This window comes from Nematolebias whitei, chromosome 1 (assembly GCF_014905685.2).
Source record: "Nematolebias whitei isolate Nwh7 chromosome 1, NemWhi1, whole genome shotgun sequence".
NCBI lineage: Eukaryota > Metazoa > Chordata > Actinopteri > Cyprinodontiformes > Rivulidae > Nematolebias > Nematolebias whitei.
Window position 1 is genome coordinate 36687270 of NC_056498.1, and position 13123 is coordinate 36700392.

At 40.0% G+C, this 13123-nt stretch overlaps 1 protein-coding gene across 1 annotated transcript in view; it reads right to left on the reverse strand.

Moving 5' to 3' along the window:
- Window positions 1-7730: 7730 nt before the first annotated feature.
- The window catches only part of kdm6ba (lysine (K)-specific demethylase 6B, a), a gene marked incomplete at its 5' end in the record, with an annotated part of 16204 nt that continues 10811 nt past the window's right edge, over window positions 7731-13123 (reverse strand). The window contains 10 exon segments of the mRNA XM_037676776.1: window positions 7731-8300; window positions 8379-8549; window positions 10228-10354; window positions 10479-10620; window positions 11531-11718; window positions 11797-11911; window positions 11994-12142; window positions 12226-12294; window positions 12375-12466; window positions 12545-12750. Coding sequence (XP_037532704.1) covers window positions 8283-8300; window positions 8379-8549; window positions 10228-10354; window positions 10479-10620; window positions 11531-11718; window positions 11797-11911; window positions 11994-12142; window positions 12226-12294; window positions 12375-12466; window positions 12545-12750 — 1277 coding nt within the window. The 3' untranslated portion in view covers window positions 7731-8282.

A 13123-nucleotide genomic window follows, 5' to 3' on the forward strand; every position in this document is an offset into this window, starting at 1 on the left:
GGATTAAAAAGTCAAGCGTGCATCATCAGGAGGTTCTTTGTGGTAGAAGAAAACGAGTAGCAGTAAAGAAGATCCAGGAGGTTGAGTAGGGCAGCAAAGAGTCAAATGATAACAAATCTCCACATGCGCTCAATAATTAGTCTTCAGATTCAGATTTTCTCTGCTTTGAGCTCGGCCATGTTTGTTTCCTTCAGGACCTTCATAGGGTCCCAACACCGTCCACGTTAAAAGGCCAGCTGTAAACAGTGGGACCAGATCTTACACACATTTTTCATTTTTTTGTCAAAACAGATGAAACAGTTGCGCAATCTTCTCTATCACGCTTCGCAAACGCAGCATAAACAAACTTCAAAGTTGTGACGCTCATGATTGCGCCGCTGGACGGTGATTGGACAGTTGAAGTGTTTTGTCTTGGCAGAGAGGAGGACGTGAACTCTTATCACCACCTGCCTGCAGCAGGGTGGACAGATACATGGACGGAGGTGGTCTCGAAGCAGGATTTCCTTCAGTCTGTCCCTCTGCTGACCCTTTAGCCTCTGACTTCATGGGAGAACTTGGCTTCCAACCAAAACTAGCATTTTGCATGAGAACTTTTAAGGTAGTCTTAAGGAGAGATAAGCTCTTGTGAGGTGGAATAATGTTGGATATCCAAACTAGTATCAGAAAAAGAGCTTGTAACTGGAAATGTGACACGAAGAAGACAAAGGATGTCCTCAGTGAGGTCTTTGTATTTTTTCCAGTTTCTCAAAGACACGATAATCAGATACTGTTTACGCGCTGCAGATTGTTGTTTAGGCCCCTTACTGACCCGTTTCCTCTTCTTTTTTTAAAACGTAAATTGCACAATATGCTTTAACTATGGTTAAGTGCAAGAACTGGAAAGAAAAAAATGTGAAAGAGCAACAAAAGTCCAAGGAAAGAGTTTGAAAGACCTTCAGAAAGTCTGAAATTATTTACCGTGATGGTTTTAAAAAACATATCAAGAAAGTGTGACTTTTAAAAACAGTGTATAAATAAATGGGGATAGGTTGCGTTGCATCATTTGCACTGTGATGAACGTCTCTTGCTTCTTCTGAAACAGCTACATTTTAGCTACTCATTAATCTGCATTACTTTTAGAAGATTACTGTATTACTTTAAAAGTCCTTGAACCTCAGCATCTACCTTTCATTGCCGTTTAGTTGTCTTCTTTTTAAAGTCAAGAAAAATCAATTGAAAGTCACTGTTGCCTTTACTTTAGATGTTCGTTGCATTGTTGGAACATATTTCTTTGTCATTATTGTCTTTGTGAGCATGTTTTTATCTTGTCTGTTATCAAGACATCTCATGAACCCCTGGATGGATTCAATCTTTAGAGTACAGTAGTCCATGTTCATCACGGGGTTTATGGAACCACGCCCTAAGTGGAAAAACTGTGAAGTAGGGATACAGTAGTCCAAGTTTAAGTTTCACTTAGGGATGCACAATATTATCGGCATGGTATCGGTATCAGACGATATTTATGTTAAATTTCAATATCGGACATCGGCCATTCCATTAAAATAACTCACCGATATAAAAGGCGCTGTTTTTGCCTGCAGTGACAGCGCAACACGATGACGTTGCAGCGGCAGCGCAACGCGATGACGTCACGTGCGTCTACCCGATCTCGCGGTGGAGAGGAAATTTCAAAATGTCGGTGGTTTGGAAGTTTTGTTTTTTTGTTGGTGAGGATGTTGGATTCCGAAGATTTACGGACTACGTTGAGCCTCACTACATCGTCCACAGTCGGAGATATTTTCCCGACGTAACGTTACTCGAGTTACAAGCCGTCATTTCCGACGTCATTGAAAAATTAATAGCCGATAGCACGACTTGTTGGGTGAGTTTGACCACAGACATTTGGACGTCATGTTAGCCCCGTTAGCATGACTGGGGAGGCACCTATTATTCTACACCTCCAAAGTGTGTCTACATTTCTATCTCTATTAATGCGGCTCGAACCATAATGTCTACCCCCACTAAAGTTATATCAAAACGACCAGCTCGGCCCCGTGATGTGTGCCATTATTATATATGCCATATATTGGCATTCGCAGGTACCATGGCGACATATTTTGCTAACAAAGATGCCAAATTTCCCATAGGAAATAAATTAGAGAAATCTCTTCACAGAAACTGAGTAACGTCTTGAGCCATTTTGGTTCAACATGCAAAGAAGGCACTTATTATTATTACCTATTATCACCTATAATTATTATTAATTTGTTATTATAATAATAATTAACAAATTATTTATTATATATGTTTTATAATTATCAATATTAATAATCATTAATTTTGATAATTGATAATTAATTAATAATTATTCATTATATTTAACAATAATAATTAATAAATAATAATAATTATTAATATGAATAATTAATATTAATTATTACTGTTATTAATCATTCATATTAACAAATATTATTATTAATAATAATTTAATATTAAATTGGCAGTCCCCATCAAAGTTTCTCCAGGAACTTTCTAGTTAGTCTTACGGCACAATGGATAGACAAAAACTTTGAAACTAAAAACCTTCATGCACAGGAGTGCAGAGGATCCCACACTGCAGCTATAGGAACCTGGAACAAACCTCCACAAGTGAGACAGCATCACAGGTGACTAATGCTAATAAATAACATTTAACACTTTACATTTAATGTAAGTTAAAGTGCTATGCATATCATATGTCTGTTACTGAAAATATGTCACCAGCTCTTACAGCTGTTGCACAATTTTTTGTAGCAAATAAGCCTAAATAAGAGGAATATGTTCTGACAAAGGAACATATATAAAATATCGGCCGAATAAGTTTTAACATATCGGATATCGGCCAAAAATCCACTATCGTGTATCCCTAGTTTCACTCCCAATCTTCCTGCTTCTGTGCAAATAAACAATTTAAATATTGTAATATTTTAAATAAACAATCCATGCAGCATGGACTGTTTATTTAAAACATTACAATATTTAAATTTAAATTGCACAGAGAAGCGCAGCAGGACGTCAAAGGGTTAACCCTTCACGCAGCAGATGCAGCACGGAGCAGAAATGTGTGCGTGGCAGAGAGCGGAGATCACGACAGGCTGCAGGAGGGAGCTTCTCCCTGCACCTGTGGGCTGCACGAAGGCTCAGCAGGTGCTAAATCATTTTAAACAATTGATTTTAAATAAACAATCCATGCCGCTCATGTGGCTCATCCATCAATCAGCCAGCGAGTGGTGTGTCATGTCCACTCTTAGTTTCAAAAACCACGAAAGCGTGAGTCCACGAAAGTCGAGCCGCGAAGTAACGAGGGACTACCATATTTTTTGGACTATAAGGCGCATTTAAAATCCTTTAATTTTCTCAAAAATCAACAGTGAGCCTTATAATCCGGTGCATCTTTTCTATTTATTCTGGTTGTGCTAAATGACCTCGAACCGATTTTATGTGGTACACGGTGCTCAAAAAAACACAGGAAGTGTTTCAGTGGTGGTTTTGTTTCGCTTAATGCACCTTATAGTCCGGCGCGCCTTATCTATGAAAACAGACCCGTTCACTGATGTTGCGCCTTATAGTCCAAAAAATATGGTAATCATTGAATATGCGTCTATAACTGATTACCCTTTTAAGTTGGCCAAATTCAAGATGGCCACCAGCTGAGAAACAGCTAACTGGATGTGGTAGTAGCTGAGAGTTATTGCCAACACAGGCCGTCAGTGAAACATCTCACAGTTTCACATTCGCTCAGACTCTGACGGGCGGCAGCTGAGATGCATCAGTTTAGGGAGACACTTGTTCTGTGATACTGGGCTCATGTTTTTTCTTTGACACTTTTCTAATTTATCATAAAATGCAGCAATCATCGCTTGTGCAGTTCAGTACGTAGAAGGGTTTTATTTTGGCACCTCAAGTCCTGGTAGAAACATGGAAAGGAAAACAAACTTCTGTTTTGTGTTTTTATCGTGCGAGGCTCAGAAATCCGAGTCCCGTTCGAATTATCAGCGAGGAAACTCTGCTCTGACAGTTTGTTTCTGCTCCCGCTCTCTTTCCTGCTCCGCTATCAAGGAAGTTTTGCAGCTTGTACAATCTCCTTCCTTAGTTTACTTATAGAAATATCTTTGGCCTTATTTTTTTTTTTTGCCCCTCCCCACATGAAATGACATTGAGCTGAATTAACATTGCCGGTTTGCGTTCAGATGAAAACTGTAATGAGAAAACGTGTTTCAGTGTCGCACATTTATTGGGAAGGTTTTCTAATAATGAAGATACGAGCATTTAGATTTTTTTAAAGCTTTTTAAAAGTCTATGGGGAGATTGTCTGCTTTATGTATTGATTGTAGATAAAGAATTCATGTGATGTATTTGTTTATACGAAGCACGTGTTTACTCCAAACCCTCGGAAACAGCTGAGCTAGAGCTACTGGACCCTGAACTAACTGAACTAAAACAAGAACTGCCAGAACTAAATAGTGGTCTAGTAAGCTGACGGAAACGCAACTTGTACTCCAGGCATGTACTGAGGATACGTGCATCTGTTTTCTGTGGTGTCTGCATTGGACATCATCCGGTCAGATTTGTTCCATCTCAAACTGGTGCTAAATGCTGATAAAACCAAAGGGATGTTTTCTAACAGGAAGTCCAGCAGTCCTTCCTTCTCTTCTCTACGAATGGTGTTCCTATTGAGTTTGTCGATTCTTACAAATATTTGGGAATCTTGGTCGACTCGCATCTCTCTTTTAAGCCCCATGTCAAAAACTTGGTAAAGAATTTGAAATTAAACTTGGGTTTTTCATTTTTAGAAATAGATCCTCTGAACGCTAGGAAATATCTTGTAGCTGCTACTTTCCTTCCCTCCACTGACTACGGTGACATTATTTACATGAATGTTCCTACAAGCACCTTGCAGATGTTGGACGCGACCTGTCATGGTGCGCTAAGATTCATAACTGGTTGTAACTACTGTACCCACTATAGCACCCTGTATACACTGGTTAACTGGTCATCAATAACTTCATGTAGATTCTCTCACTGGTACATTTTCATCTTTAAATCACTTCTTGGTCTGTTGCCTTCATGTAGCTCCTCCTATATGTCATGTCATCAGTGCAGCTACAGCGTGCGCTCGCAAGACCTCATTACCTGCAGCGTCCCCTTAGTGCAGACAGAATTTGGCAAAAGGGCCTTCTCTTCAGTGGCGGCTAGCCAATAGAGGGTGCGGCCTTACCACTCATCACATTACTTGGATATTAAAAAATTAAGTAAAAATTAAATAATAAAATTTTGAAATACATGTATATATATTTTTAGTTGTGTAATAAATATTTTATAGTTAATGATGAGTAAAGATGTTTCTTTCGAAAACGTTCTCTGATTGATGACGTATTTCCACCCTGGGGCACAAAAATCTTTGCCCATAGATTCTCGTTAAAAGTTAAACATGCACAGTTAGCTCGTCTTCATAACAAGATATAGGACCATTCTGGGCGCACGGCTCCTGCGCCCAGAGAATGCACGGTATCCGCTCCTGTAACACCTTACAAAAAGATCTGAAGTTCTCGACCTTGACCTCTCTAAGTGGCTTTAAACAACTGCTAAGTTCATGGCAAAAACCAATGCAGACATGTTCCTATTTTTAGTATTATATTGATTTATAATAATGTAGCCGTTTTTCATTTTTACAACATTTCTTTTATTTACTTTTAATTTTATATGCTTTTATACGACTGTCTATTGTTGTCTGTACCTCATCTGTGTTATTTGTTAAAAACAGGTCTCTCTTGTAAACGAGTTCTCATGACTCAGTGAGACTAACCTGTATAAATAAAGGTTGAATGAATGTTTTGAAAGATGTCGCACCAGCTGCACTTCGATGTATGGCCCCTTCCATCAGGACGCAGATCCTTTGTGCCCCAAAGATAAAACTAAGCGTATCAAAACCAGCCTTGATGCTGTTGCCATTAGTCTCATAAACACATGCTAGCATAACAATAAAGTCCATGCTCAATAATCCAGGTATACAATCCAACATTTTTCAGTCAGGTCATCTGGACAGTTTCTTTTTTTGTGCTGAAACGTTTTGCCTTCGATCCAGAAGATCAGTCAAGGAAACACACAACACAAAACTGATTCTTCCTCCAACAGCTTACTCCAAAGTAGAACAAACCAGTTTTGCTTGTGATAAGATGGTCTCCAGATCTCCAGATCCAGATGACCTGACTGAAAAATGTTGGATTGTATACCTGGATTATTGAGCATGGACTTTGTTGTTTTCAACCAGTTTGACAAGACTGTCAACAAGGAAGAGGGCCGGCAATGGAGGAGGCGGCGTACCAAAGAGACCATCTTATCACAAGCAGAACTGGTTTGTTCCACTTTGGAGTAAGCTGTTGGGGGAAGAATCAGTTTTGTTGCGTTTCCTTGACTGATGAAGCCTTCTGGATTGAAGGCGAAACGTTTCAGCACAAAAAAAGAAACTGTCCAGATGACCTGACTGAAAAATGTTGGACATGCTAGCATAGTTTTAACATTACTATTTGATCATGTCTGATGTTGTTTGATTTTATCTTGTACCATTTTAAATATGGGTGCAATTTTATCTAATTTATTTTAAAGCACTTAGAACACAGCCACTTTTAAATCATGTGAGGAGTACATCACGTCTGCTTGACCTGACAACATAAACGTATAGGTTGCATTATGAACTGTAAGCTTATTTCTTGTAGTCTTTGAAGTGGATTTTATTTTATTTTTTACCCCAGATACTGACAGTGTGAATCAAATGGATCTGGATCGTCTTGTTCTTGATGTCCAAGAGGCTGACCAAGGATCAGCAAGTACAACTCGAAAAGTCTTCATTTGTTTTTGAGTCAGGTTCATAGTTGTTCTGACGTGAAGACCTTTTTTTAAATTTGTAATTAGTCTTTTTTTAACACCAAGACATTCTCGTTCATTTAGATTTAATCAAGTGTTTATTTTATTAATAGTCACACAAATTCACAAGTGTTTTAAGACATGTCTGGCTCAGTTTGGTGTGTGTGTGTGTCTGCAGGGATGTCTGTAAATTCTCTAAACAGTGCAGTTATAAATAAATGACCACAAAGAGAAGGAAAAGTGTAAAGGTAATATTGCAACAGGAAAAATAGAAATCTCATTTTAAGAGGACGAACAGAAAAAAAAAGAATATTTAGCACCATCTATCCCATTATTGTATTCAACAAATATCATAAAAATCTCATCTAAAAGCCCCCTACGTAGTAAAAAAAATGTACAATTTCTCAAAACACTTTGGAAAATTAGTTTTTTTGTCTTTCATAATGAGGATACAAACACAGCATTTCATTAGTCATCTTTTCTACGTGTGTCCTACATCTACAGGAAAGGTGGTGTTATATCGAAGATAAAGATTTAATTTAGTATATATCAGGAGAGAAAAGGCAGTGGTCGAGCACCAGGATGACAGCACCTTCCACTCCCCGCCCATAAACAACCTCCACATTTCAGTTCTTACAAAACAAACAAAAACAAATCATACAGCCCTGCGAAGAAGGGAGAACATCAATATCCAATAAATAGAAGGAACATTTTAAATTAAATGTACAATGGCCAGAAAAAAACAAAGAAATCCAGAAAAATCTGCATATTTGAACAAAAACACACACCAGATGACAATTCTTTAAACTTGTTCATAAAAACAAAACAACTGAACCCCCCCTCCCCCAAAAAAAGCTGCTAAAACCCGTATCTTTTGACGCATTCCAAACAAGTGTATTTTTTTAAAATACTTAATGCTTTAGAAAAATGTTCATATCTCTATTATTAGTATTTTTCTTTTTCTCTTTTCTAAATACAAGGCCAATGTGGTATATATCTAGGCTGATCTAGTTTAGAAAACAAAAACAATAAATTATGTAAAAAAAGGAAAATAACAGCACCTCACGAAAACTTTCAAACAGCATGTATACGTTTCAGTATTCAAGACAAAAAAGAAGACGCCATCAATTCTCCACAGTTTGTTCAATGGCAGCACCAGCTGACCCGTTTCCAGGGGTTCTGCTTGAAAGCACCATCTGAGAGTAAACTGGTATTTTTATTGGCGGCTTGGTGTTGCTTTTCTTGTAAACAGTAACAAAGAGTAAACATGTTCAGCTGGATTTTCAACAAGTCGGAGCAGTAGCAAAAAAAATGATGGTAGATGAAGAAAATGTTGAGTCAAACTTTTTTCCTTCTCCCCGGCATGCAGGAGTTTTGGTTATGGCTGAGGAGACGCTCTGTCACCGAGAGGAGGAAGCCTGAAGACGAGACGTACGTTCGTTTAATGACGGGGAGGTAAGAGCATGTCAGACGGGGGCAGGTGGAGGTTTGCTCACCAGGCTGAAGGAGTCGTACGCGTTCATCAGCTCCTCTATGCGGTACTGCTCCAGCACCACGACGTTGGTCAGGTTGGGGCTGCGCCGTCGGGCGCAGTCCTCGCAGTGGACCACGTACGTCTTCCTGCTGCTGTTCTCGCACGTCACAAACAGCAAGTTGAACACTTCCAGCTGGAACAGGAGGGAGGACAGTTCGGTTAATCCTTAAATCAGTGTCGCAGATTTTTTTCCCCATATGTATAAACCAATTTTTGGCTGGGATGGGACCGTTTTTATTCATTCTGACTGAAAACATCGAACACTAACATTTTCAGCCACTAGATAGCTGTCGAGAAGTATGGCATGCCGTTGTATCATGTAATAGGTAAAAGAGGTTATTAATGACACAATCAGCTTCATTTCGATGCCCCTGCGAAATCAAGCTGATTTGACCCTTTAAGTGCATTTATTAAGGAAAAGTTCAACTGAGACACACCTTTGCTATAATGTCCAGCAAACAAAAATGTTTTTAGTTGGTTATCTTGTTAAATTTCGAAGAAATAGATAGCGAGTCGCCCTCTGCGCGTTCATGCTTCCACGTATCGGCTTTTGAAATGCAGCTGATTTGACCGTCAAAGTGCATTTATTAAAAAAGTTAAACTGAGAGACAATTGTTTTTAAGTGTTAATCTTGTTAAAGTCCTCCTGCGGCCGCCATTTGGCAGCCAATCCATTTTTGGCACAACACCGGCCCACATTTCCGGGTTCTCAGCGGTGACGCATAACAGATGCGACTTATAGGGCGGGAAATACAGTAGTTTATTTTGGAGCTGCAGCTTTACATGTTTGGGTCTCAAAACCTGTACGAGACCAGTTTTAGAAGCTGTGGACGCAAAACAAGACCTCATTATTAAGCCGGACTGCTACCAAAAAGTCACCAGTCACAGTGAGAGGCTTCGCTCGGTCAACTATAGTCCCTCGCTACTTCGTGCTTTGACTTTCACAGACTCGCCGGTTTTCTACGATTGTCGACTTTAATATTACTCACGTAATTGGGACGGTACGGGATAAAAAGTTATTGAAAAATTTTTTACTTCGGACATGCACTGCCATTTTGTAGTTTTCTTTCAATAAACCTACACCGTAAGGCCAGTCAAAAGAACTACAATACCCAGAAGCCCACAGTGCTTCCGGACACTGCTTTCTGCTGAAATGAAGGGAAAGTTGCAAATAATCCTGAAGCTTAATTATCCACGTGCACATCAACTGGAGCAGAGCTGCTGTTCTGCAGAGCTGGTGAGTAATATTTTGTAGTGTGCAGTACATGTACTGTTAAAATGAGAAGAGTTTAGAACATTGCAAGACTGTGGGGAAAGTTTTATAAAGCCTTAAATATAAATACTAAAATAAACAGTTCCCACTTTGCGGTTTTTCACGTAACCTCTGCGATAATCGAGGGACTACTGTAATCCACAGGCTACAATTTGATGAGGAAGCGTAGCGAGTACAACCATTTACTTGGCTTCGCCGTCATTTTGAGTCTCTGGTTGAAAAGCCTCCGACTTTGTGTTTATGAAGCAGTTCTGGTTTTAAAACTGGTTCCATAACAAGGCGTAAGAACCAGTTGGATGTGGTTTTCTGAATGTAGACCACAGCGTAATCCAGTATTTTAGCAAACGATGCTCGTTTCATAAAACTGAACACCGGATGGTGCTATTAAAACTTTTCCCAACGCACTAGTCTTGCCTAAAGGTGGAGTAAGCGCCAACTTGCAGTATTGTACAGACATTACCCCAGTTCCCCGGCATGTTGAGTTGTTTTACAACTGTCTGTTAAAGTAATCCAGTTGGAGGAGGTGGGAGCTGACTCACGTCGCACTCGTTGCAGTAGTAAGCAGGCTCATCTTTGACCCGACTCTGATAGGAGATCTTTTTGCCTTCAGCCACCAGTTGGTCTCGCAGGATCTGGATGTGCTTCATAGACTGCAGCAGGCAGTGTCTGGCAAGAAGGGAAAAACAAATGCTTCAAAATGTCTCGTCTTGTAAAAAAAAAATGCATTGCAGCTGTTCAGTTTTAATCGTTTGAATAACTCAAGGTCAGATTTATTGATAAGCGGACTTACTTGATCATTTTGTAGGTGTCTGGGTCAGTGATCTTGAGAGTGCGGGCCACATTCCAAGACACGTGGATCATCGGAACGATGGACTTTACTTTCTTTACTTCGTTCCACTCAAACCTCTCCAGGGCCAGCTGATACTGATAACCTGCAGACGCACATTTGGAGGATGAAGTAAATATTTCTGTGAACGTTTGAAGCATCCACGATATTGCGATCCGTTTTTCGGCGCGATTCTCGTCCCGCAGTTTTTGTGCCATTTCAACAAATCGTGAATCAAAACGTTCAGCTCTTTCAGGAAAATCCTGATATGACTTTTGGTATTGGTGCAACTTTAGCTTTTTTTTTTTTTTTTTTTTTAAATATTTAGCCTTTTCTGTCATTTTTTCCCACATGGGAAATTAATTGAGCTCATTTTACATCCTTCAAACCTTTAGATCTGTTTACATTTTGTCCTGCTTCAGCTTCTTTCTGCAAGTTTCCACTTTTGCTACTATTTAGCTGTTTTTAACGCTAATTTAAACCTTTTCAGCTAATTCCACATTTTTGCGCTAATTTCAACCTTTTTTTAGCCTAATTCGGCAAAAAATGTGCTCTATCCACTAGCTTCTGGTAATTTAAGCTTCTTTTCAGCTGTTTCTTGCTCATTTCTGCCTCTTTCAGCCTAATTTGGCAAATGTTCTTTCTCCTTTCTTCTGCCAATTTAAACTTGTTCTACCTATTCAGCTACCATTTTAACATTTGTTTTAGCTCCTTTCAGCTTAATTACACTACTATTTATCTGCTTTCTGTTAATTTTTTTTTTAGCTCATTTAAGCTCTTTCTGCCTTTCAGCTACTTTTCCAATTTTTGTGCTCATTTCTGCTTATTTAAACTTATTTCAGCAAAAATTTGTTCTTTCTGCCTTCTGCTAATTTAGGCTTGTTCTTCCATTTCAGCTAAAATTCAGCTGTTTTTCTTCAGCAATAAGCATTCACACTGTATTTTCTCAGGAAATAAAATCTCTAGTTTTTGATGATTTTGATTCTGTAATTGGCCACTAGATGGGACACTCTTACCATTGAGAGGCCCAACATTCCAGGCGATGTTGTTGCACCATCCCACAGCCTGGACCCAGTGAACGGTACCAGCGTTGATCCACACCAGATCTCCTGGCCGCTGAATGAAGCGATACACTGGGATGTTGGCGCTGTACAGATCCTCCAACACAGGCCACCAGGACCCTGTCAAGTAGTCCACACCATGCCTGAGGACAAAAAAAATATATATATTAGATGTTTTAACTTAATATTGTTGCAAATACCTCAAATTTTCCTCCACTCACTTTTCACAGAAGTCACTGATCGCCCCCCAGTAGTTCTCATGCACACAGAACCACTCACAATCTCCAGGGCCAATGTTGATGTTTACTGAGCAAAAGTTATTATTTTCCTGGTGACCTGTTAAATAAAAAAAAAGGACTTTTGTAGACGTAGTAGACTTTAGGAGAGCAACTCGTTTCGACTGTTTCTGTGTTTTTACCTGGTGTTCTGCTCCCTGGGACCTTCATGTAGAGCTGAACACTGTTCATGCCCAGGATCGTGTGTCCAACATGGCTCAACATGTTTCCACTGGACGATACACGCATAAAAGCTGGGAGCTTCTGCAGCTCCTGGAGTTGGGGTTTCCACCTGAGCAGAGACGACGTGAATGAACTCAGCTCCGAGCTTTGCTTGGAGGCTACGTCTCTCACCTGCGTGTTGAAGCCGCTTACCTCTTGGGGTCGGAGAGGTCGATGTTGGTGCCAAATTTGATGATCTTCCCAACACTTTTCTGCTCACCACTAAGAAACAAACAAAGCTTTAGAACATATTTTAGAACGCTCAAATACCTAAAACCTTGTGCTTTTAATAGTGTGCTTACTTGGTACTTTCTTTAGAGCCGTCCTTGTTAGTATCAGCGTTGATGAGTGGCTTCTTTTCATCCTCATCCTCGTCATCGCTACCTTTCTCCTCCTGGAGACAGACATGTTCATCAGGATGTAGAAACGTTGAGGTTCTGGCACTTTAAATGCTAAAACTAAGGCTCTGTACCTGCAGACTCTCCTGGAAGCTGGAGGCCTGATATTGGGCGTACTTGGCAATGGTGGTGTACGAGCGGCTGCTTTCGCAGGGCCACGTCTGACCGGTACCACTGGCGTTCCAGTTCTCATCAGCCGGCTGCTGCACCTGAGTCCTCACCTCCACCGCCTGCTCTGCATTCGCTTCAACAAGCGACTTTGTGGAAAAGTGCCCCAAACCTGAAAACAGAGGGGAAAATTAACACTTTGTTTCAGTGTGCAAAAAGGGGACAACATGCCCAGGGTTGTAAGTCCACAGTTAACTCCTAGACATCAACTAATATTTAAAAACATTGTTTATGGTATACATTCATTTTAATTATAAAGAGAAAAATGACATTATGCATGTTTAATGTGGGCAGAAACTTGTGCTAGCAGAAAGAATCTGTATTGTACTCCTGTATGTCGACAAATCACTGAACAGTTTCGCACCCACCCCCCCATCTCTCTGATCTGCTACAACCGTATGTCCCACCACGCTCCCTGAGGTCAGCAGACCAGTTGCTCCTCACAGTTCCAGGAACTCGTCTTAAGCGCAGAGGTGACAGGGCCT